Raw genomic sequence first — 22,156 nt, forward strand, 5'->3', positions numbered from 1 at the left:
GTAGAGGCAGTACCCCTCACAAAATTTAAGGTATTTAGATGAGCATTTGAAATGGGATAGCATGCAAAGCTAAGGGCCAAGTGCTGGGTAACGGGATTAGAATAGATAGGTGCTTGATGGCTGGCACAGACACGTTGGGCCGAAGGGATTGTTTCTCTGCTGCATAACTCTATGACTCCATGACCTGATCTCGTGCTTGTGATCGTTTGCAAACTACTTCCAGTCTAGTCAAGTTACAAGGCTCGATCTTTTCAGCTTTATGATTGTCTTGTTACAGAGGCTGTTCTGGCCGGGTCCTTGGCAGAGATAACAGGTCTATGCTGTCCTAGCTATGGACTTTTTCTTATTCAGAGAGAGAAAGAGAGATTTTTCTATAAGAACTCTATATTATTATGAAAAGTGCTTTTTATTAAGAGGTCCATTTCTTATAATAAATCAGGAGTGGGTTAGATGGGTGAAATATGAGTGCAAGCGTTGTTTTGGAATGTCGAATCACCGCTGGTGAATACAGGAGGTCCTATACAAGTATCACTTGTCAAAATAACCGACAGGCCCGGTTAGACAACTCGCGATTGGATGCCCAGAGCCCGAATCTGAAGGGCAGGAATTGATACCCAATGGATGAAGAAAGATGAACAGTGAAATAAATAGCTGAATGCACAGCCCAAAAAATAAAATTATCTTCCTGATCCATTGTTACAATAAGTAAATTCTTCCAGAGTTTCATGTATTATGTGATGAACTCTCACAGTGAATGTGAACACTTCAAATCACTCTCCGTTTTGAATGTCACATTTTATTCATTCTGGAGCACCTTGAATGGAGAAAACCAGCAAAAACGACTGCAATGTATTTCTAACAAGGTCACCTGACAGTCCATAGAAAGCTGCATTGACCGAAAGTCTTGCAAGTATATGACATGAAATCTGCGATTTTCTGTTTGTTCCACGGTAAGATATGAGCCTCACCTCTTCTGATTGACTTTTTCTGTATAACCACCATCAGTGAGACCAACACACAGATTAGCAGGACTCCGAAGCAGACTGCAACTAGGATGGAAGTAGTTTTATATCCCTGTTCTTAATGACAAAAATAAAGAAAGGTTTAGCACAGACACAGTCCATCTTGTGTGATAAAATATTTGCAAGAAGTATTTAATAATTATATCCACTGCTTCCAGGCAATGAGTTGGGCTGAACATTCCCCATTATGTGGTGCACATTGCACCAGAGGAAAGTGTGAAACAATCTAAATTACAGAGACAGTGCCCCCATGTTTCTGATCAGTGCAGGACAGTTCAGGTACAGCCAGAAACTGGGATTAGCGGAATTTAAACTGGACCATTTGAAATATGCGGTGAGGCAACAAAATGTTCCAGTCAATGAGAACGTGCACATAGCATCTTCAGAAAATGACAACAATACCAATTCAACTAATACAAACTCTAATGCTAGCTGGACTATTAATAATGGTAAGTACCTGCAGATGTGGATGGGAAAGCAATTGGAGGCACATCGAACCCTATGGAATATATTGTACAAAAAGTTCAGGAGGATGAAATTTCAGCACTTTCCATTTAAACGATAAATACTGTTCTTAATTTCCCGAACTAATGAGTCAATTTAACAAAACAAGGTACCCTAACCCCACTCTCCAAACCCTGCCACCCTCACCGGAACAAATCACACTGGCATCTTCCTTGTGATCACAGTCAGATTGAGCCGGCGATGAGGAAGGACAGTCGGCCAGAGAAGATTCGCTTCCAGTGCACTTCACCTCATCCAGCCAGATAACACCGACACCCTGAGAAAAAGTAGCTCCTCCAGGGGCCAATAGAGCGTGACCACAACCCAGCTGTCTGCAGACAACATTGGCATCGGACAAATCCCAGGAGTCATCACAAACCGTGCCCCAGCTGTTATTGCACAATATCTCCACTCTCCCAGAGCAGTTGGTGTTACCTCCAAACAGGCGCAACCAATGTCCAGAATCTGGCAAAGAGAATCAATTATTATTATTGATGTAGTATAAGACAGGAGTACAAGTCAGATAGTTGGTATAATAAAGAGGAAGTAGCACCTGGTGAAAGTACATGTTTACAATCATATTCTCGAATGCAGTCCTCTGATCGATGGAGCTGCTCCTCAGTTACTTTTGCTTCTGTTGAGAAGAGAAACATGCTGACTGTATCAGCCACCAATGTTTGAAATGACACTCACAGATTGAGACGTTTGTTGTGTTACCTGAACAAATAACACCAGCATCCTCCCTGTGTTCACAGTTGTGTTTCCCCCACGGTTCTGTTTGACACTGCCAAAGGAACGATTCGTGTGAAATACACTCCATCCCATCGAGCCAAATGGGTCCAGATCCTTCTCCGAATGACAGAGTGTAATAATCGATAGAACTGAGGGGACCGCACTGTAACTGTTTACAGATCACTTCTGCATCAGGTCCATCAAGTGTATCCGAGCACACTGTTCCCCAGGTGCCATTGTAGAACACTTCCACTCTCCCCTCACAGCGATGCTTCCCATTCACCAGCCGCAGCTCTTTGTGATCTGTCAATGACACAAGAAATATCCAGATAGTTAGATTGATAACTCGTTGTATGTTCATACTGCACAGCTCAACACATGCTGCACCAGTTGTGTTCACTGATTTCCGGTAAGTATTCAAGAAAAGCGATAGAAAAACACCGGCAGCCCATAATGTATTAAAGAATAATCAACACGGATTGAACAACAGAAAGACAAACAACGTTACTGAATTGTTTTCAGACGTTACAGAAAGATAACGGGGATAATGCAGTCGACGCAACATGCATGTTTTTTTCAGAAGGCCTCCGACAAGGAACCACATCGTGAGATCATGACTGGGGTCAGAGCATGTGAAGTCAAGAGATCAGTGGAAGAATAGTATAAGACGAGCTACAAAGCACACTGTCGGGTTTAAATGTGGTAACCCAGAATGGCGGAAGGTGGGAAGTCGTGTTCCACAGGTCTGGGGTCACTGCTGCTCAATATTTACAAAAACGATTTTGACTTAGACAAGGGAGACATGATTTCAAAATTTCAGATGACAGCAATTTGGGGATATAGTTAACACTAAGAACAACAAATACGAAATACGGAAGACGTTAGTAAAAGAGCCGAATGGGCAAACAATTGCCAAATGAGTTGAATACAGATAAGTCTAAGGTGGTCAGTGTTGATAGGAAGAATAAAGAGGCAACGTACTTCTTGTAAAATAAGGATTAAAATGATGTATAACAGCAAAGAGACCTCGGGATATAGGGGCACTAATCACTTATAAAGTGACAGAAACCGAAGCTAATGATCATAAATATTGGATGATCATGAACAAATCTAATAAGATATTCAGGAGAATTATTTTTTTTAGCTCGGAGTGGTTTGAATTTTGAATTCCGAACACATGCAATTGTTGAAGTGATGAGCGTCGATGCCTTCAAGGTAAAGCTGTATAGGTACATGAAGAAGAAAGAAGTAGGCGGATATGCAAAGAGGGTTAGATGCAGTGATATGGGGCGATACTCGTGGGCAGCATAAACACCACATTGACCAGTAAGGCCGAATGGCCAGATTCTGTGCTGTCCATTGTATGTAATTCGATGTCATATCTTCCCTGTGAAGCCATGTGCACAACACTACGGAAAATAGGCACATGGAAGCACCCTTACCTGAACACAAGATCCTCACATCTTCTTTATGAGAACAGTCGTGGTTACCCCACGATGCTGAGGGACATTCCCAGAGAAATGATTCGTTACCGAAACACTTCAGTTCATCCAACCAAACTGGCCCTGAGCCTCGTTCACAAGATGCCGGAAGTGCCAGGTCCAAGGCCTTTCCACAACCCAGCTGTTTGCAAACCACGTCAGCGTCCGCCAGATCCCAGGAATCATCACAGACTGAACCCCATATCCCATTGTAATAAATCTCCACTCGGCCAGTACATGGGCTTCCACCGTCAGACAGCCTTACCTGCACGTGGTCTGTTGGACAACAGTACAGGAGGATTATACTTTCAATAGACATTCACCTCATCACTCAATGCAACTCATTGCACCATCACCAGCTTTAAAACAAGACATGTTAAATGCGCCTGCGACAGGTAAATAAAGCTATAAAACAGAATATCTGTTTACACATGCTTCTTACACAGAATGTAATGAACAGAAATGTTTCAGATATCCTACTACATCTGGCTTTGACATGTTATGTTCTCCAGTTCCCATTTTATGTTTTGAACGCTGTGTACGTTGTTGTACAGGCGATCACTCACACGAATAACAATTAATTTATACCCATGTTTTATTACTGTATATGTTCGTTGTCCATGTATGTTACCCTTATCTGTTATCTTGGTCAGACATTTACTGTCATCTCCTATTGCCTTTATCTTGAATTGCAAGTGACTTGCATTTATCTAGCGCCATTAACGTAATGCAACATCCCAAGGCGCAGTGCAGGAGTGATATCAAAGAAAATTTAACACAGAGCACCAAAGAATATATTAGGTCACATGACCAAAAGCGAAGTCAAAGAGTTTGCTTGTTATGGAGTATCTTGAAGCAGGGAAGAGAGGTTGACAGGCAGAGAGATTTAAGGAAGCAATTCTGGAGCGTGTGACCTTTGCAGCTTAAGGCACGGCCGCCATGGTGCGCAATTGAAATCAGGAATGCTCAAGAAGCCAGAACTGGGAGCTGTCAAACTGGAGCCGATTGCAAAGAGAGGAGCTGCGAGGCCAAGAAGGGATTTGAAAACAAGGATGAGAAATTTAAAACCGCGCATTGCTGGGAAAAGTAGGTCAGTGAGCAGAGGGCAGATGCCTGAGTGGCAATTGGTCGAGACAGCAGAATTTGCAGAGGTTGGAACTAAGGAAGCCAGCCAGGAGGACATTAGAATTATCGAGTCTGGAGGGAAAAGGGCAATCGACAAGAATAGATCACGGCAAATTCGGGTGATGTCATGGAGGTGAAAATAGACAGTGTTAATGAAGATATGGAGATTTGGTAGGAGGCTCACCCCGGGATCAAATGTAACACCAAGATTACAAGCAGTCTGCCTGAGTCACAGACAGTTGGTGTGGCGAGAAATGGAGTTGGCAGCAAGGAAACATGCGATGGGGACTGATGGTTTCTATCTTTTCAATACTGAGTTGGAGGAATTTTCTGCTGATGCAGTACTGAATGTCAGACTGGAATTCTGACAGTGTACAGGCTGTGGAGGGCTCAAGAGAGCTGAATGTGAGGTAGAGTTGGATACAGTGAGATACATGTGGAAACTGAGGCTCAGTTTGTGGATATCACTGAAAGGCAGCATGTAAATGAGAAATGAGGTATCAATGGATAGATCCTTTGGTGACACTGTAGGTGACTTTGCAGGAGCGGGAAGAGAAGACATTGCCGGTAACTTTCTGACTATGACTGCACAGATAAGACTAGAACCAGCTGAGTGCAGTCCCACCCAGCCAGGGGATAATGGAGAGGGGTTGGAGAGGAATTTCATGATCAATCATATCAACATTTGTAGACAAGTCAAGAAATAGGAGGAGGAAACGTTTAGATTTGTTACAATCACTTAGGATGACATTTGTGACTTTGATAAAAGTTATTCTGGTCTTGTGGTGTGGATAGAAATCGGATTTGAGGAATTGGAACATGCAGTCCATAAAAGATGAGCATGGATTTGGGAGGCGACAACACATTCAAGGACGTTGGCGAGCAACGAACAGTTGGAGCTGGGGCAATAATTTGCATGGACAGGTGGTCAATGGTTTCTTTCTGAGGAGAGGCATGATGACTGCCGATTTGAAGGAGAGTGGGCTGAACATGAAGAGAGAAAGAGAGAATCGTTAATATTGTCAGCTGTCATGGGACCCAGGAAGGGAATGTCTCTGTTCAGTATCTTAGTAGAAATAAGGCGCACACAGCAAGACGTGGATTTCATCAACAGCATAGGTTCAGAGAGAGCGTGAAGGACTCTAGGAGAGAAACAAGAAAAGCGAATTCAGGGTGATGGTGCGGGGTGGGGTTGAACAACTGATAGGAAGTTAGGCCCGGTGGATTGGGGAAGAAAGGTAAGTTGTGGAGGCGACTGAACAGATATTTTTGAACTTTGTGACAAAAAGTCTAGGAGTCCTCTCATTTATTTTTGGAGTTCAGGGTGGACGAGGCAGGGGAGTGGTTCAGGGGGAAGATTTATGATGGAGAAGATATGCTGCGCGTTTCCTTTGCCTTCCTGGATGATCATTGTCTAACGGGTGGTTTTAGCAAAGAAGAGCAGGAACCGATGATGCTTTATGTGATTGATCCATTCAGGATTATATTACCAGATTGTTGGCCAGATGTCACCCAGCCTTTCTGTTTTTTTTAAATTCTTTCATGGGGTGTGGGTGTTACTGGCAAGGCCAGAATTTCTTTTATCCACCCTATATATTACTTCCAATTCATACTGGAGAATGTAACGTCCACAAGTTCTACCCTTGAACATCAGTCTTGCAATATACAGTATCTTCGTGTAGAACTATGTTCCAGGGTCGTGTTGATTATAACATTATCATAAATAGATGTAATATTAATTGCATAACAGAATCACTTACTTTTGTAAGGATGGGACTCTGTATTTGACAATGAAGACATTTGAGTAATTTTAGAGATAAACCATACGTCTGAACAGAGAATATGCAGACCTCTCTGTCCAGACAGGCTGCTGCTATTATGTTCAATGAGCAGACGAAACTTGTGAGGCATATTATCAATTGCTATTGTCTGTAAAATATCAATGATCTAAACTACCAATTATATCAATATATGACTGTTGGAGTGAACAAAGAGGGCAGAAAACAGGATCTCTCTGCAAAATGTTGGACAGGATCAGGAAGTGTCATTGGACAATTGAACTCCAGATGTGTAGACCTCCTGGCTGAGCAGGAAACCAGTATTTAATCTGGACGAGACAAAAATGATTGGACTAATTGCGTCAGGCACTTTGGGGAATAAGAATCAGGATGTGACCCATCAGATAGAGAAGTAGAAGACAAGGAGAAGACACATGGCTTCTGTAGGCGGACATAAATGTTGGGTGGAGCTGAACATCTACCTAACTAAAGAACAAGATGACATACTCTACTCTGTCCAGTGACTGAGTGTGTAAGAACCATTCGGCACTGTAAACTTCTGACGTGAAACGATGGAATGTATTGAATGCCGCTGTGTCCGAAAAAATACTTACTGTAACCAATCGGTATTAAATCTGAATCATTAACTATCTCATATGTTGTAAGTTCCACTCTGTCATATTTAAATAAATGTTCGTTGGAACAACCCCAAACTATCATTAGCGAAATATCAGCACGGTTTTGTGAAGGGTAGGTCGTACCTCACAAACCTTATTGAGTTTTTCTAGAAGGTGACCAAACAGGTGGATGAGGGTAAAGCAGTGGATGTGGTGTATATGGATTTCAGTAAGGCGTTTGATAAGGTTCCCCACGGTAGGCTATTGCAGAAAATACGGAAGTATGGGGTTGAAGGTGATTTAGAGCTTTCGATCAGAAATTGGCTAGCTGAAAGAAGACAGAGTGTGGTGGTTGATGGCAAATGTTCATCCTGGAGTTTAGTGACTAGTGGTGTACCGCAAGGATCTGTTTTGGTGCCACTGTTGTTTGTCATTTTTATAAATGACCTGGAAGAGGGTGCAGAAGGGTGGGTTAGTAAATTTCCGGATGACACGAAGGTCGGTGGAGTTGTGGATAGTGCCGAAGGATGTTGTCGGGTACAGAGGGACATAGATAGGCTGCAGAGCTGGGCTGAGAGATGGCAAATGGAGTTTAATGCGGACAAGTGTGAGGTGATTCACTTTGGAAGGAGTAACAGGAATGCAGAGTACTGGGCTAATGGGAAGATTCTTGGTAGTGTAGATGAACAGAGAGATCTTGGTGTCCAGGTACATAAATCCCTGAAGGTTGCTACCCAGGTTAATAGGGCTGTTAAGAAGGCATATGGTGTGTTAGCTTTTATTAGTAGGGGGATCGAGTTTCGGAGCCACGAGGTCATGCTGCAGCTGTACAAAACTCTGGTGAGACCGCACCTGGAGTATTGCGTGCAGTTCTGGTCACCGCATTATGGGAAGGATGTCGAAGCTTTGGAAAGTGTGCAGAGGAGATTTACTAGGATGTTGCCTGGTATGGAGGGAAGGTCTTACGAGGAAAGGCTGAGGGACTTGAGGTTGTTTTGGTTGGAGAGAAGGAGGAGGAGAGGTGACTTAATAGAGACATATAAGATAATCAGAGGGTTAGATAGGGTGGATAGTGAGAGTCTTTTTCCTCAGATGGTGATGGCAAACACGAGGGGACATAGCTTTAAGTTGAGGGGTGATAGATATAGGACAGATGCCAGAGGTAGTTTCTTTACTCAGAGAGTAGTATGGGCGTGGAACGCTCTGCCTGCAGCAGTGGTAGACTCGCCAACTTTAAGGGCATTTAAGTGGTCATTGGATAGACATATGGATGAAAATGGAATAGTGTAGGTCAGATGGTTTCACAGGTCGGCGCAACATCGAGGGCCGAAGGGCCTGTACTGCGCTGAAATATTCTGATTCTAATTCTAAAAAACAAACATCGGTCGAGGCTTTCATTCTGCACAATACAACTTCCCCAGAACATATGCCTGCATTGATATGCTGCACAATGGAACTTTCAAGCATCTGGTCCAAAACATCTGTCTACTTTTATACACAGCCTAATGAAACTTACACCAGAACAACTCCCACACAGCTACCTGCTCTTATATACTGTACAATGGAACTGATTGCAAGCTCGACGCCGGATTTGATACCACAGCTGAGAGTCCAATTCTGTATTCTATTTATCACAAAATAGAGATCTTTCACGTCTATCATCATTCACCTCCCTTCCTGCCGCAGCCCATCTGCTGCTGAAATGCTCACCCATGCTTTGCTGTCTGTGGAACAGCATATTTCAATGTTCTCCCGGGTGATAACCCATCCTGCATCCTCCAGAAACATCAGCTCATCCAAAGCTTTGTCGCCTGCCCTCCATTAAGCCCCTCTCAGGAACGCCACTGCACTCACTGGTATCCCTGCTGCCAATGCATCGAGTTTTCAATTATGATCTTCATGTTCAGACACCTTCATGCTCTCCCCCTGCCATCAGTATAACCTCCTCCAGCCTGAATCATTTCGAGAGCTCTGCATTTATCTGAATCCAGCTTCTTGTACATCTCCCACTTCCATCCCCCACAACTTTCAGTCTAGCCTTTAACCATCTAACCACCCAGATGAGAATTTCCACCCCAAACATCTCCGTGTCTCCGCCTCTTCAAATCCAACCATCTGACTAAAAGTTTAGTCACCCACTCGAACATCTCTTTGACTGGCTCTGTGTCAGTTTTCTGTCCGATTACATTCCTGATAAACTCTTTGTGATGTATGTGTTTATTGAAAGTTCTGTGAGAAAAAAGTTCTTGTTGTTTAATTGTGTCCGTGTTCTCTCTCCCTGAACACCACCCCATCCATCCCCAGCTCCCCCACCGCCCACCCTGCTCATCCCCTACCCCCAAATGAAATTACTGATTTGAGACACCCAGGAACAACCTGTATTATCACTTTTCTCAGCAGATTAGACATTTCACTTCTTTGTTATTGTAAAAGCAGTGAAGAATTTGTTTACCTGAACACAGGACCCCAACATCCATACTGTCAGTGAGAGACGAATTCAATGTGAACAAACTGCAGTTCTGGAGCTGCAATTCATTTCCTCCACATTGGACATCATTCACCCAGATGGGTCCTTCACTCTTTCCGTCCTTTGAATAGTTATAAGCGGCTGTCGCTTCACCGCAGCCCAGCTGTGTACAGACCACGTTGGCATCATTCAGGGTCCAGAGTCTGTCCTGCAATCTCCTCCAGCTGCCGGTGTAGTAAATCTCCACTCGCCCATCACACCAGCTTCCCCCGTTAGTCAGCCTTAGTGACCAATTTTCATCTACAATATGAAACACAATGGTGAAATTGAAGCATAATTCACTGCCACCAGAAAAGTTATTAATTTTGATGGTTACTATTTCTGTCATCATTGTTCAGAAGGCGTGTCGGCAGATGTTGCTCACCATCATCTTTTCTCAGTAAATACATTTTGGAGACATACCGAGTCGCTTCCACTGTTTAAACTGGGGGCCAAGGGTAAAATGAACTGGAGGTGAGCGCGGCACATACCGGCAATTGATAAGTGATGAGACCGAAGGGTGGGGCAGGGGCTTTAAATGGCTCCTGACAGATGACAGTTCCTTTCATCCCATATGGAGAGAAACAGACCAGTTTACGTTGCCACAATGCTTCCGATGACATCTCAAGTCGCCTCACAGGCAATGAAGCACTTTTGATTCGTGGTCACTAATGCAATAGGTGACAGACCCGAGGGACTGAAGGTTGTCCTCCTGTCCACATGTACTGATATTTCCTGCTCTCGCCCTGTACTTGAAACAGCATCAACGTTTCTTCCAATTTCTCCCCCTCATTTTCACATAGTCCATCTTCAACTCTTCCATTCCCTTCCACAACATCTGTGTCTCTGATTCTGGGGACTCTCACAGTTATCTTGTCTATGATTCCTCACACCACGAATACTAGAATGACTCTATCACATTCTTCCACTTTCTCCATCTGCATTGTATCTGGTGATGCAACCGATCATACCAGTGCTTCCAGATATGTCTTCCTTTTTCCACAACCGAGGACTCTCCTCACCTCCTCATCCACCCACCATGGTTGACAGGGCCACATCACGCCCATTCCATTTCCCATACCTCTGCTTTCACCCTTTCCCCCCTCGCAGAACCATGATAGGATTCTGCTTCTCCTCATCTTCCGCTCCATCAGCTTCCATATTCAACAGATGATCTTCCACTATTTCCACCACCTTTAATGTGATACCACTACCAAGCACATCTTCCCCTTCCCTCCACTTTTAACATTCTAAAGGGACCATTCCCTCTGTGACACCCTGATGCACTCTTCAATCATTCTCAGCAACCCTTCCCACAGGAACTTCCCAGGCAAGCGCAGAAGATGCAACCACTGCCCTTTTACCTCCACCTTTCTCACCGTCCAAGCCGGCAAATACTGCTTCCAAGTAAAACAACGATTTGCTCGTACTGCTTTCTCTTCAGTATACTGTATTTGCTGTATTGACTGATTATGATGCGTCTCCTTTACATTGGCACAGCAAACACAGTCGAGTGATTAATTTGCAGAACACCTTTGTTTAGTCTGCAAACTTCACCTTTATCTTCCTGGTATTCATTGTATACTCCACTCCCACTCTGACCTCTCCCTCCTCTTTCTCATACACAGTTCCAATGAAGGTTAACATAAGTTTGAGAAATAGCAAATTAAAAGCAAAATTCAGCGCGTGCTGGAAATCTGAAATAAAAACAAGAAATGCTGGAAATACTCAGCAGGTCTGGCAGCATCTGTGGAGAGAGAAGCAGAGTGAACGTTTCAGATCAGTGACCCGCCTTCACAACTGACAAATATTAGAAACCTAACAGGTTATAAGCAAGTTAAGTGGGTGTGGGGCAAGAGATAACAAAGGAGAAGGTGTACATAGGATGAGGTTACAGAATAGCTGACCAGAATGACTTGGAGCAAAGATGTGTTAGTGGTGTGTTGAAAGACAAAACGTTAGAACAGAAAGGGTGTTAACAGACTGAAAATTGAACAGCCACAAGTACAAACATAATAAAACAGTGGGTAACCCAACTGACCAAACTCAGATGAAACAATATAAAAACAAAAAAAAAATTAAAATTGGAAAAGAAAAAATAACTCAAAATAAAAGTAAAATGGAGGGCCCATCATGCTCTGAAATTATTGAACTCAAAGTTCAGTCCGGCAGGCTGTGGGGTTCCTGATCGGAAAATGAGATGCTGTTCCTCGAGCTTGCGTTGATGTTCACTGGAACATTGCAGCAATCCCAGGACAGAGATGTGAGCATGAGAGCAGGGGGAGTGATAAAATGGCAAGCAACCAGAAGCTCAGGGTCCTGCTTGAGGACTGTTGGAGGTGTTCACAAATCAGTCATGCAGTCTGCGTTTGGTCTCCCCAATGTTGAGGAAACCACATTGTGAGCAGCGAATACAATGTACTACATTAAAAGAAATACAAGTAAATCGCTGTTTCATCTGCAAGGGGTGTTTGGGGTCTGGAATAGTGAGGGGAGAGGAGATAAATGGGCAGGTATTACACCTCCTGCGATTGCAGGTGAAGGTTCTGTGGGAAGGGGATGAGGTGGTGGGGTAGCGGAGGAGTGGACCAGGGTGTCACGGAGGGAACGATCCCTTCAGAATGCTGACAGGGGTAGGGAGGGGAAGATGCATTTGGTAGTGGCATCACGCTGGAGGTGGCGGAAATGGCGGAGGATGATCCTTTGGATATGGTGGCTGATGGGGTGGAAAGTGAGGACAAGGGGAACCCTGTCACGGTTTTGGGAGGGAGGGGAAGGGGAGAGGGTAGAGGTGCAGGAAATGTGCCAGGCACGGTTGAGGGCCCTGTAAGCCACTGTGGTTGTAAGGACCTCCTATAAGGACTCCATTCCATTCTCCCAGTTTCTCCGTCTCCGACGCATCTGCTCTGATGATGCTACCTTCCATGACAGCGTTTCTGATATGTCTTCCTTTTTCCTCAACCGAGGATTCCCCCCCCCACCCCCACTGCGATTTAATTGTACTTCTTTCAATGTAATGCACTGCATTCGCAACAAAAACGACTTGAGAGGGTTACAGCAATGCTAACCATCAAACAAATACTCCAAATGGATGATCTCTTCAGAATATTCCTGCTTCAATAAGCCTCCTATTTCTTTATTAAATATAGAAAATGTACCCTGATACTCTCTTCAATCATTCTCAACACCCCTTCCCACAGGAACTTCCCATGAAAGCGCAGGGGTTCCAACCAGTGCCCTGTTACCTCCACCTTTCTCACCATCCAAGCCCCAAAACACTGCTTCCAAGTGAAACAACGAATTACTTGTACTGCTTAATCTTTAGTATAATGTATTTACTGCATTGACTGATCATGATGCGTCTCCTTTACATTGGCAGACCAAACACAGTGGAGGGATTACTTTGCAGAACACCTTTTTCAAGTCTGCAAGCTTTACCTTTCGCTTCCAGTTGCCTGTCATTTTCATTGTCTACTGCACTACCACTCTGACCTCTCCCTCCTCTTTCTCCTGGACAGTTCCAATGCAGGATAACATAAGTTTGAGAAACATCACTTCCTCTTTCCACTAGACTCTTTACAGCATTTTAGAATGAACACTGAGTTCAGCAATTTCAGATCAGATTCCCTCCCCCTTTTTTTCTTTTTTGGACGATATTTGACTTCCAATTTGCACCTCCTCCAGAAATGTGCTTTTTACTTGGCTCTTTCTAACATACTTTTGCTCTGCATTGTTCGTTTTACCATTTCATCTCTCCTGTCTTTCACCACATCACGGAGCGTTCCTTTCATTCTTTCCTTGTTTCCCCCTTTCTTTAAAAAAAACTGTTAAATCTCTAAGTTCTGATGAAAGATCCACAATCTGAAAGGTTGATACTCTTTCTGTCACCACAGATGCTGCCAGAACTGCTGAGTATTTCCAGCACTTCCTGTTTTTATTACCTATATTGTAAATTGTGAAACGTGGGAGCACTTTTGCATTGAGCAATGTCCCACATACAGTGATCAGATAACTGAGCAGATAATCTGTTATATGAGGGTGCTGGCTGAGAGATAAGTATAATCCTGCAAATTGGGAGAATTTAAATTTACATCATGTTTGTGAAATTTTCAAAGACATAGCACATTGGTGAAATAACGAATTATGCCATTCACTATCATTTTATTGCAACCGGTGTGGTGGAACTTAAAATATATCTCACACTATGTATCTTACAACAAGTTCACAGTGTTTTCTATTAAACAGCTGATCTTTGCAGAGAATTCCATGATCATTCATATTTGAACTGCCTACATTGATAACAGTTTCAATGCTCGAGCAACATATCCATTCCATGGCAGTGGTCCTGGGAGCATCTTGCTGATTCTATAGCCCTTGAAAAATGCTCCAGATTTACCCGGAAATAGATATTATATGACGAGAAGTACGACCAACGAGTCATTGTATGTATAAATGTTTCCTGGAGTGAAGCTTTGATTCATTTGTAATTTAATTCAGACCAATAAGCCCACAAACACATCTCAGAATCTTAGTGACAAAGGAAGCATGGGATCAGCAAAACGAGTGAATCAGAGACCTGTGGAAATAGTCAATGATGCTTGACAGCAGAGCGGTTGCTGTATTTCAGTTCAATTGACTGAGATGACTCACCCGTACAGATGACACCTGCATCGTTTTCATGGGAGAAGCTAAACTGTTCCCAGGATGAAACAGGACAATCCCACAATCGCGTCTCGTTCCCCATACACCTGTAATTTTCCTTCCACACTGCACCAGTACCCTTTCCAAAGCGGGCTCCTCCCGGGATTGAGTTTACTGCCCCACACTGTAAGTGCTCACAGACCACTTTGGCGTCTTCCATATCAAAGTAAAGGTCACACAGCGTCCCCCACTGGTGGCCATGCAGCACCTCCACCCGACCGGAGCATCTGTCCATCCCACCAACCAATCGAAGTTCAGGTTTTCCTGTATTGAAAACAAATACAAATCCAAATGATTTCTAAATCATCCTCTGCATAGAAACAGCAAAATAGAAAATGGGTAAAAAAAAGGAGAATTTTATCAACACGATTATCCAACCATACTTTACACAAATTATCTATCAAAAAACAATTAGAATTACTACAGCAACACAAAAGTAAAATACTGCGGCTGTTGGTGATCTGAAATGAAACAGAAAATGCTGGAAATACTGAGCAGGGCGAGCAGCATCTGTGGAGAGAACAAGAGAGTTATGTTTCAGGTCTGTGTACTTTCCTCACAATAATTATTACAGGACCTCTTTAAGAAGTTGGCTGAATACTCAAAAGTTAACAGTTCTTCTTTCAAACGTTAATCGACAGTTGGACTTTATCTCTTGGTACTTGGAATATAAAACTCAGAAGGATGTGATGTTTCTATTGTATCTGTTGTCGCTTTTGGGCATGGCACTTCACAAAACCATCGGCTTTGGAGTAGGTGCTGGACAGAGTCACTAGAATGACAACTATGCTTAAAGCGTTACATTATTGAAGACAAGTTGCATAAACCTTGTTTGCAGTAGATTGCGTTTAGAAGGATTAGACATTATCGAGTTGACGTGTTTAAAATGTTTAAGGGGTTTGATAGATGCGCTAGAGAAGATCAAAAGAATAAATACAAAACAAGGCCATTTAGGAGCTGCTTTTCTTCATGAGGGATGTGGACATCTCTGGCAGTTATTGCTCAAATTTATTTGCCATTGAAACCGTTGTCAGGACCTTCTTCTTGAACTTAATTTGATTGCCTGGGCAATGTTCTTCTGCAAGTTCTGAGCTAGGTAGAGTTCAGTCAAAGGTTTTAAGCATAGTGTGTACCTTTAGCTGCATATGTTACAAACAGAGTGGGAAGTGTAGAATTTGGTAATTAGTGTGAAAGACTGAAATCTAGCCTTAACATTTAGAATTTAACTTGCAATATAAAAAAGCTGCAAGGCAGTTCATGTTAGCAGTTAATCGTGCAAGTCAAGTTAGCAGTAAGCAGTCAATCAGCTGTGATAGTCCGATCTGGGGTAATTACTGTCTGCTGGAAACGGTCTAAACTGTTGCAACTTGAATGTGCCTGCAAAGGCAAAGAACATTAGACTTAATTGCAAGTGGGTTTGAGTGCAGGAACAGGGATGTCTTACTTCAGGGCCTTGGTGAGACCACATCTGGAGTAATGTGTGCAGTTTTGGTCTCCTTATCTGAGAAAGGATGACCTTGCCATGGACAGAGTGCAAAGAAGATTTACTGGGCTGGTTTCCAGGCTGGCAGGATTTACGTATGAGGAGAGATTGGGTCTACTAGGCCTACCTTCACCAGAGTTTAGAAGAACGAGATAGGATCTCATAGAACCCTATAAAATTCGAACAGGACGAGGCCGGCTCGATGCAGGGAGGATGTTCCCGATGGCTGGGGAGTCACAGTCTCAGGATATGGGGTATGCTATTTAGAACCGAGATGAGGAGAAATGTCTTCACTCATTGGGTGGTGAACCTGCGGAATTCTCTACTGCAGAAGGCAGGGGAGGCCAAACCATTACATATTTTCAAGAAGGAGATGGATATCTTTCTTAATGCCAAAGGGATCAAGGGGTATGGGGACGAAACGGATCAAGGTACTGAATTAGATGATCAGACATGATTATTTTTTATTGCTTGGCAGGCCCGAAGGGCCGACTGGCCTACTCCTACTCCTATTTTCCATGTTTCTATTTTTAGACTTCTAGTAAGGCAGAGTGTAACCACAGATTGCAATGTTAACTGAATAAATAATGAACACAATGGGAAGTTAGAGTTTGCTCAGAGTAAGAATTCGGTGCAGAGGGGGAAAAGGATGTTTTTTTTTAATTCTTTCACAGGGAGTGGAGGTTTTTGGCAAGGCCAGCATTTATTACCCAACCCGAATTGCCCTTGCAACGATGGTGGTGAGCCGCCTTCTTGTACTGCTGCAGTGCATGCACTCTCAGTACACCCACAGTGCTGTTAGGAAGGGAGTTCCAGGATTTGACCCAGCGACGGTGAAGAAACATTGATATTGTTCCAAATCAGGATGGTGTGCGTCTTTGATGGGAACTTGCATATGGCGCTGTTACCATCCATCTGCTGTGCTTGTCCTTCCAAGTGGCCGAGGGCTTGGGTTTACAAGGAGGTGCTTTGTTTTGTCTGTTCAGCTTGAGTAAGTGTGTGGAGTCACCGATTTAAGACAGCACCACATCCAGCAGCAGCAGAGCCTATTGGGAGAGGCAGGCACCAGACAAATAGAGGGGAAGCAATTGTCAAGTCAGAGTATGAGGGGATGTGGATAAGTTTCAAATAAGTATTACGTTAATTGGTGAGTGCTCAGTGTTTCGGCATTAGCTAACCAGTAAAATAGCTTTAAAGCTAAAATGCATCGACAAATAATTTTAACTCTAAAATAAAGACAGACTAAGTTATGGCAGATCAGTTATTTTTTTCTGGATATAGGATTTTGTGGATGACGCAATTATCCCGAGGGAACATGTCCATAGCAGATGTATCCACCTGCAAACTCTCTGGCTCTGGGTCATAAAGCTGGAGGGGGAATTGGAGATACCCCAACACATACAGCAGCAAGAGGAATATTGGACAGTTTGCTGCAGATTTCAGTCACAACAGAACAATTATTTAATATCCTAGTACAAGTGGTGGGTACCACCACTTGTTGAAGGTGCGGGATCAGAATGAGGTTGTTGCAGCTTATAGTGCACAGTAATGGAAATCCAGATTTGTTGGTGAACGAGGATATGCAGAAAGTGAATCTATCCAACAGGAACAATGTACTGGCTATTTGTGAGGATAAGGATGAAGACTGTCAGAAGGACAGCCAGAATGTTGACCGTGATACGTTGGAACAGGAAGCTGTGGAAAAGGTGGAGGAGTGGATCATAATGTGATACTTTTAAGTAGTTCAATAGTTAGGGTTTTAGGAGTCCCAAACAGTATTTCCCCAACTTGTGCGAAGTGAGGGATATCCCAAATCAGATTGGGAGAATGCAGGGGAAATATCCTGTCGTTGTGAACCATGTAAGGACCAACAGCATAGGAAAGATGAGGAAAGAGGTTCTTTTCAGAGAGCACCAGGAGCTGAACTAAAAAAGAAGATCTCAAGGATTATAATCTCTGGATTATTATACAAGCCGCTTGCACATTTGTATGGGGTGTGGGTGGGGGTGGATTAGGGTGGTCAACACGTGGTTGAAGGTGTTGATGTTGGAAAGAGGTGTTACTTTTCATGGCACCCACCACTTGTACTGGGATATTAAATAATTGTTCTGTTGGAATGCGCTTCACCAGAACCGGGTTGGGATCAGGGTCCTAGAATGAAGGATAAATAAGGTTGTTACAGGAATGATAAACTAGTTAGTGGGTGAAGGGAGGCTGGTGGGGGGGCGGGGTGAGGGGGTAGAGCACAGTTGGAAATGTAAAATAAATAGGCACCACCGGGAGAGGAAAAACAGAAAGATGCTACATTTGCGTAAGGCAATTTTACGGGTTTTCACCACGTGAATTTGCTCTTAAAACAGCAGTTCTTTCTTGAAAAAGGAGTTGTTAGAAATATTGGCAGACCTCGACATTTTGAGCAGTGTACTGTGCCCATTGTCTGGAGAAACAACTGGAACTAGTGGAAGTTATCGGTTTATATGTAGTGGAGAAAGGGAATATGGACAGGATCTTACTAGTGATAGGTTATTACATGTTCTTGTTCTGGCTGCTATTGGTCTGTTAATTATTTTCTATGATAGGTCGGTATATGCAATTGTCCTTGCTGCTTTTTGTCAGCTACTCTGTATCGTGGCAAGTCATTCCATACTATTGTTCTGGTCGTGTTATGTTGGCTGCAGATCAGGTGATGGTGTGTCTCTTGAGGATAGACAACCAGATATCCACTGAGGAACAGGCCACTGTTAGGGGGACAGTATGGTGTTTTTAGATCTCCATAGCTTCCCTGATGCAATGAATGAGACATGTCTGCCACCGTCAAGTAAGCTCAACTCAATGACCACAGCATTAAATGGTCCAATTCCAAACTCACCTCATCTATTATGGACTGCCGTGCAAGACACAGTAACATGATCAGCATAAAAGAAAACAAAAACATGGAAAAATGGGGAAAAGAGCCCAGATTCTCGTGAATGGCAGATGTAGAAAGAATAGCAAAGGGTGACAAAATAGATCGCAAAAGCTACACAACTTTTACAATCACTTCTAAAATAGGTTGTAAGTAAGAGCAATGTAGCCTCATTAAAATGACAATGGTGATATTATAAATGAAAATAAGGAAATGGCGGGAATTATACATAATTACTTTGCATTAGTATGGACATGGACGTCACTTTTCTTAAGGTTCCTTGTTGCCACAGTTGACCAAAAGCCGCCTTGACGTCGAGGACAGTCACTTTCATCCCACATCTGGAATTCAGCTCTTTTTTCCATTTTTGGACAAACGGTTTAATGAGGCCTGAAGCTGAGTTGTCCGACAAACCCAAACTGAGCATCAGTGAGTAGTTTATTGGTAAGTACTGCTTGATAGCGCTGCAAACAACACCTTCCATCACTTTGTTAATGATTGAGAGCAAACTGCTGGGTCAGTAATTAGAAAATTGCAATTGTTACACGGCTATTTAAAGAATGTTATCGAGGGAATCGAGGGAATTATAGATTGGTTCGCCTAACAGCTGTTGTCAGGAAATTACTAGAGTGTACATTTAAAGATGGAGTGTCTGATCACCTTGAAAAGTTACAACCAATCAGAGAGAGAGCCAGCATGGATTTGTAAAAGGTAGATCATGCCTGATTAACCTGATCAATTGTTTTGTGGAGGTAACTAAAGTAGAGGGCAGGGGAAGCTCAATGGATGTTAATCAGATGGACTTCCAGAAAGCAAACAACAAAATCCCTCATAACTGATTGTTGGCTAAAGTTGCAGCTCATCGGATTTAGGGCAAATTATTGACTACTTAGGACGTGAGCTAAGTGGCAGGAGACAGACAGCAGGGATAATGGGCAGATCATATAACTGGCAGGATGTGATAGCGCCGTCCCACAGGAACCTCTACTATTTATTAATGATTTAGATGGCTGGACAGAAAGCCGTATATAATTGACATACTCAATATTGCCATTGAAAAATATCAACGATATTGTAATCATGCATATTTTAAGCATAAATTTGCAACAACAAAAAAAATAGATTAAGTGACTGTGTAAAACTATTACAATATTGGCAAGTGTGAGGTGTCCAATTTGGAATTTAAAATGTTCCAGTATTTTCGAAATGGTGAAAAAACGGAAAATAGACTTCAGGGTCATGGGCAAGGACAGGAAAAAAAACAGCAAATGGAATGCTGGGCTTTATATCTAGAGGAACGGAATACAAGGGGCTGGAAATGATGCTACAGCTAAAAAAAAATCCTGGTCAGGTCACATCTACAGTAGTGTTCGGCTGTGTGCAAACAAAAAGTATTTTGGGCAGTTAGAACTGTGCAAGAAGTATTGTGCGACAAGAACTGATGCTAGGAGTACTATTGATCATATTTTGCATAAATGATTTCGACTCAGGGAGGGACATACAATTACAATATTCATTAATGACATGTACTTGGGACAATGGTTAATACTAAGGCAGATTGTGATAAAATACATGACGTTAACGAAATTGTAAATTAATTCTAATGCAGATAAATGTACACTTACAGATTAGGGTAGGAAGAATGAGAACACATTTTCCTTGGACAATGATAATCTAAATTGTGTCGAGGAGCAATGGGATTCAGGGGTGCAGATAGAAAAATGAATACAACAGCAATACGGGTTAACAAAGCTGCAGAAAATACAAAAACATTGAGGATTATTTTCAGAGAGATACGTTGAAAGGGGAGTCATACCCAGCACAAGGAAAGATTTGCTGTTGATTGGAGTCGGTTGATTGGGTGCGAACTGGTCAGTGTTTCCCTGCTTTTCTAGGCAGTATGCAACTGGGCAATTTTCCACCGGATCAGTTGGATCCTAGTGCTGTAACTGTACTGGATCAGCTAGGCTCCAGTTGTTGCTAGTTTTAGAGCACTGATCTTCAGCACTGCAGCTGGAGTGTTATCGGGCCCCTAGTCTTTGTTATGTGCAGTGTGCTCAGCCGCTTCTTAATGTTGTGCACTGTCAATTTTAGAATGGACCGAAAAATAGAAAGCATTTGCACAGCAGTAGCTCATTGGCATGGATTGTCACGCACTACTTCTCAACTTTTGCCAGTCTGAATAACTACCTTTAACCCACACTTTGTTGACTGTTTTGCAGCCAGTTTTCTACAGTCTGTCATGATCACCCTTCACATTATGCAATTAATTACCTTGAAACCACATTCACAGTTTTAGGTTTAAAAACTGGACAGACAGCTTCTGACCAGCAAGATGCAACAGTCAGCATATAATCATAGAATGTTTACAACACAGAAGGAGGACATTCAGCCCGTTGTGTCCATGCTGGTTATCGGCAAGAGATCCTCAGCTGGTCCTATGCTTCTGCCCTTTCCCCATAGCCATGCAAAGATTTTCTCTTCAGGTGCTTGTCCAATTCCACATTGAAAGCCACAATTGAACCTGTCTCCATCAGACTCGTAGGTAGAACATTCCAGATCCTAACCACTCGCTGTGTAAATAACTTATTCCTCATGTCACGGTTGGTTCTTTTCCCATCCACCTTATAACAGTGTTCTCTGGTTATTGACCTTTCTGCCAAGAGGAACACTTTCTCTCTCTCTACTCTGTCTATTCCCCTCATGATTTTGAACACCTCCATCAAATTTCCTCGCAGCCTTCTCTGTTCTCAGGAGAGCGACCACAGTTTCTCCAAACGATCATTGTAACTGAAGTCTTTCATCCCTTGAACCTTCCTTGTCAATCCTTTCTGCACCCATTCTATAGCATTCACATTCTTCTAATGTGCCGTGCCCAGAATTGTACACAATACGCCAGTTGAGGTGAAGCCAGTATTCCACAAAAGTTCATAATAACTTCCTTACTTTTTTACACTATACCGCTACTTAAAAAGGCCATGCGCAGGCAACTGCGGGATCTTACAGAGCAGTTATCTTTGTGATTCCCACAATAACTGTGGACCCATTACTTCAGCTCCCCGAGGCTGAGGAAACTCCCTCCCTCCCTCCCTCCCTTCCCTGCTCCCCAGTCTCAGCTTCACAATCTGTGTGATATATCAGATCTGAAGCCAAGCGATCATTGCAGGTTGGCAGCCGGGCGGACAGTACATGCCCGGCAGCGGCTGTTGGGTTGATGAATGGAGATTTGGATTGAGATTGTGACATTTCCAGCGGTTCAGATCATTCACTGCGGATCTGGGGAAAATCTCAATAGAAACTGC

General features: G+C 43.1%; 1 protein-coding gene across 1 annotated transcript in view; it reads right to left on the reverse strand.

Annotated features, from left to right (window-relative positions):
• Positions 1-1,320: 1,320 nt before the first annotated feature.
• The window catches only part of LOC137358867 (deleted in malignant brain tumors 1 protein-like), a 29,860-nt gene continuing 9,024 nt past the window's right edge, over positions 1,321-22,156 (reverse strand). Inside the window, exons 4-10 of the mRNA XM_068025084.1 lie at positions 14,416-14,730; positions 9,712-10,026; positions 3,701-4,015; positions 2,244-2,561; positions 2,080-2,160; positions 1,727-1,991; positions 1,321-1,402 (exon numbers count right to left, since the gene is read on the reverse strand). Of these exons, the coding sequence (XP_067881185.1) occupies positions 1,321-1,402; positions 1,727-1,991; positions 2,080-2,160; positions 2,244-2,561; positions 3,701-4,015; positions 9,712-10,026; positions 14,416-14,730 (1,691 nt within the window). The remainder of the gene's footprint in view (positions 1,403-1,726; positions 1,992-2,079; positions 2,161-2,243; positions 2,562-3,700; positions 4,016-9,711; positions 10,027-14,415; positions 14,731-22,156) is intronic.

Source organism: Heterodontus francisci, unplaced genomic scaffold (assembly GCF_036365525.1).
Source record: "Heterodontus francisci isolate sHetFra1 unplaced genomic scaffold, sHetFra1.hap1 HAP1_SCAFFOLD_157, whole genome shotgun sequence".
Classification (NCBI taxonomy): domain Eukaryota; kingdom Metazoa; phylum Chordata; class Chondrichthyes; order Heterodontiformes; family Heterodontidae; genus Heterodontus; species Heterodontus francisci.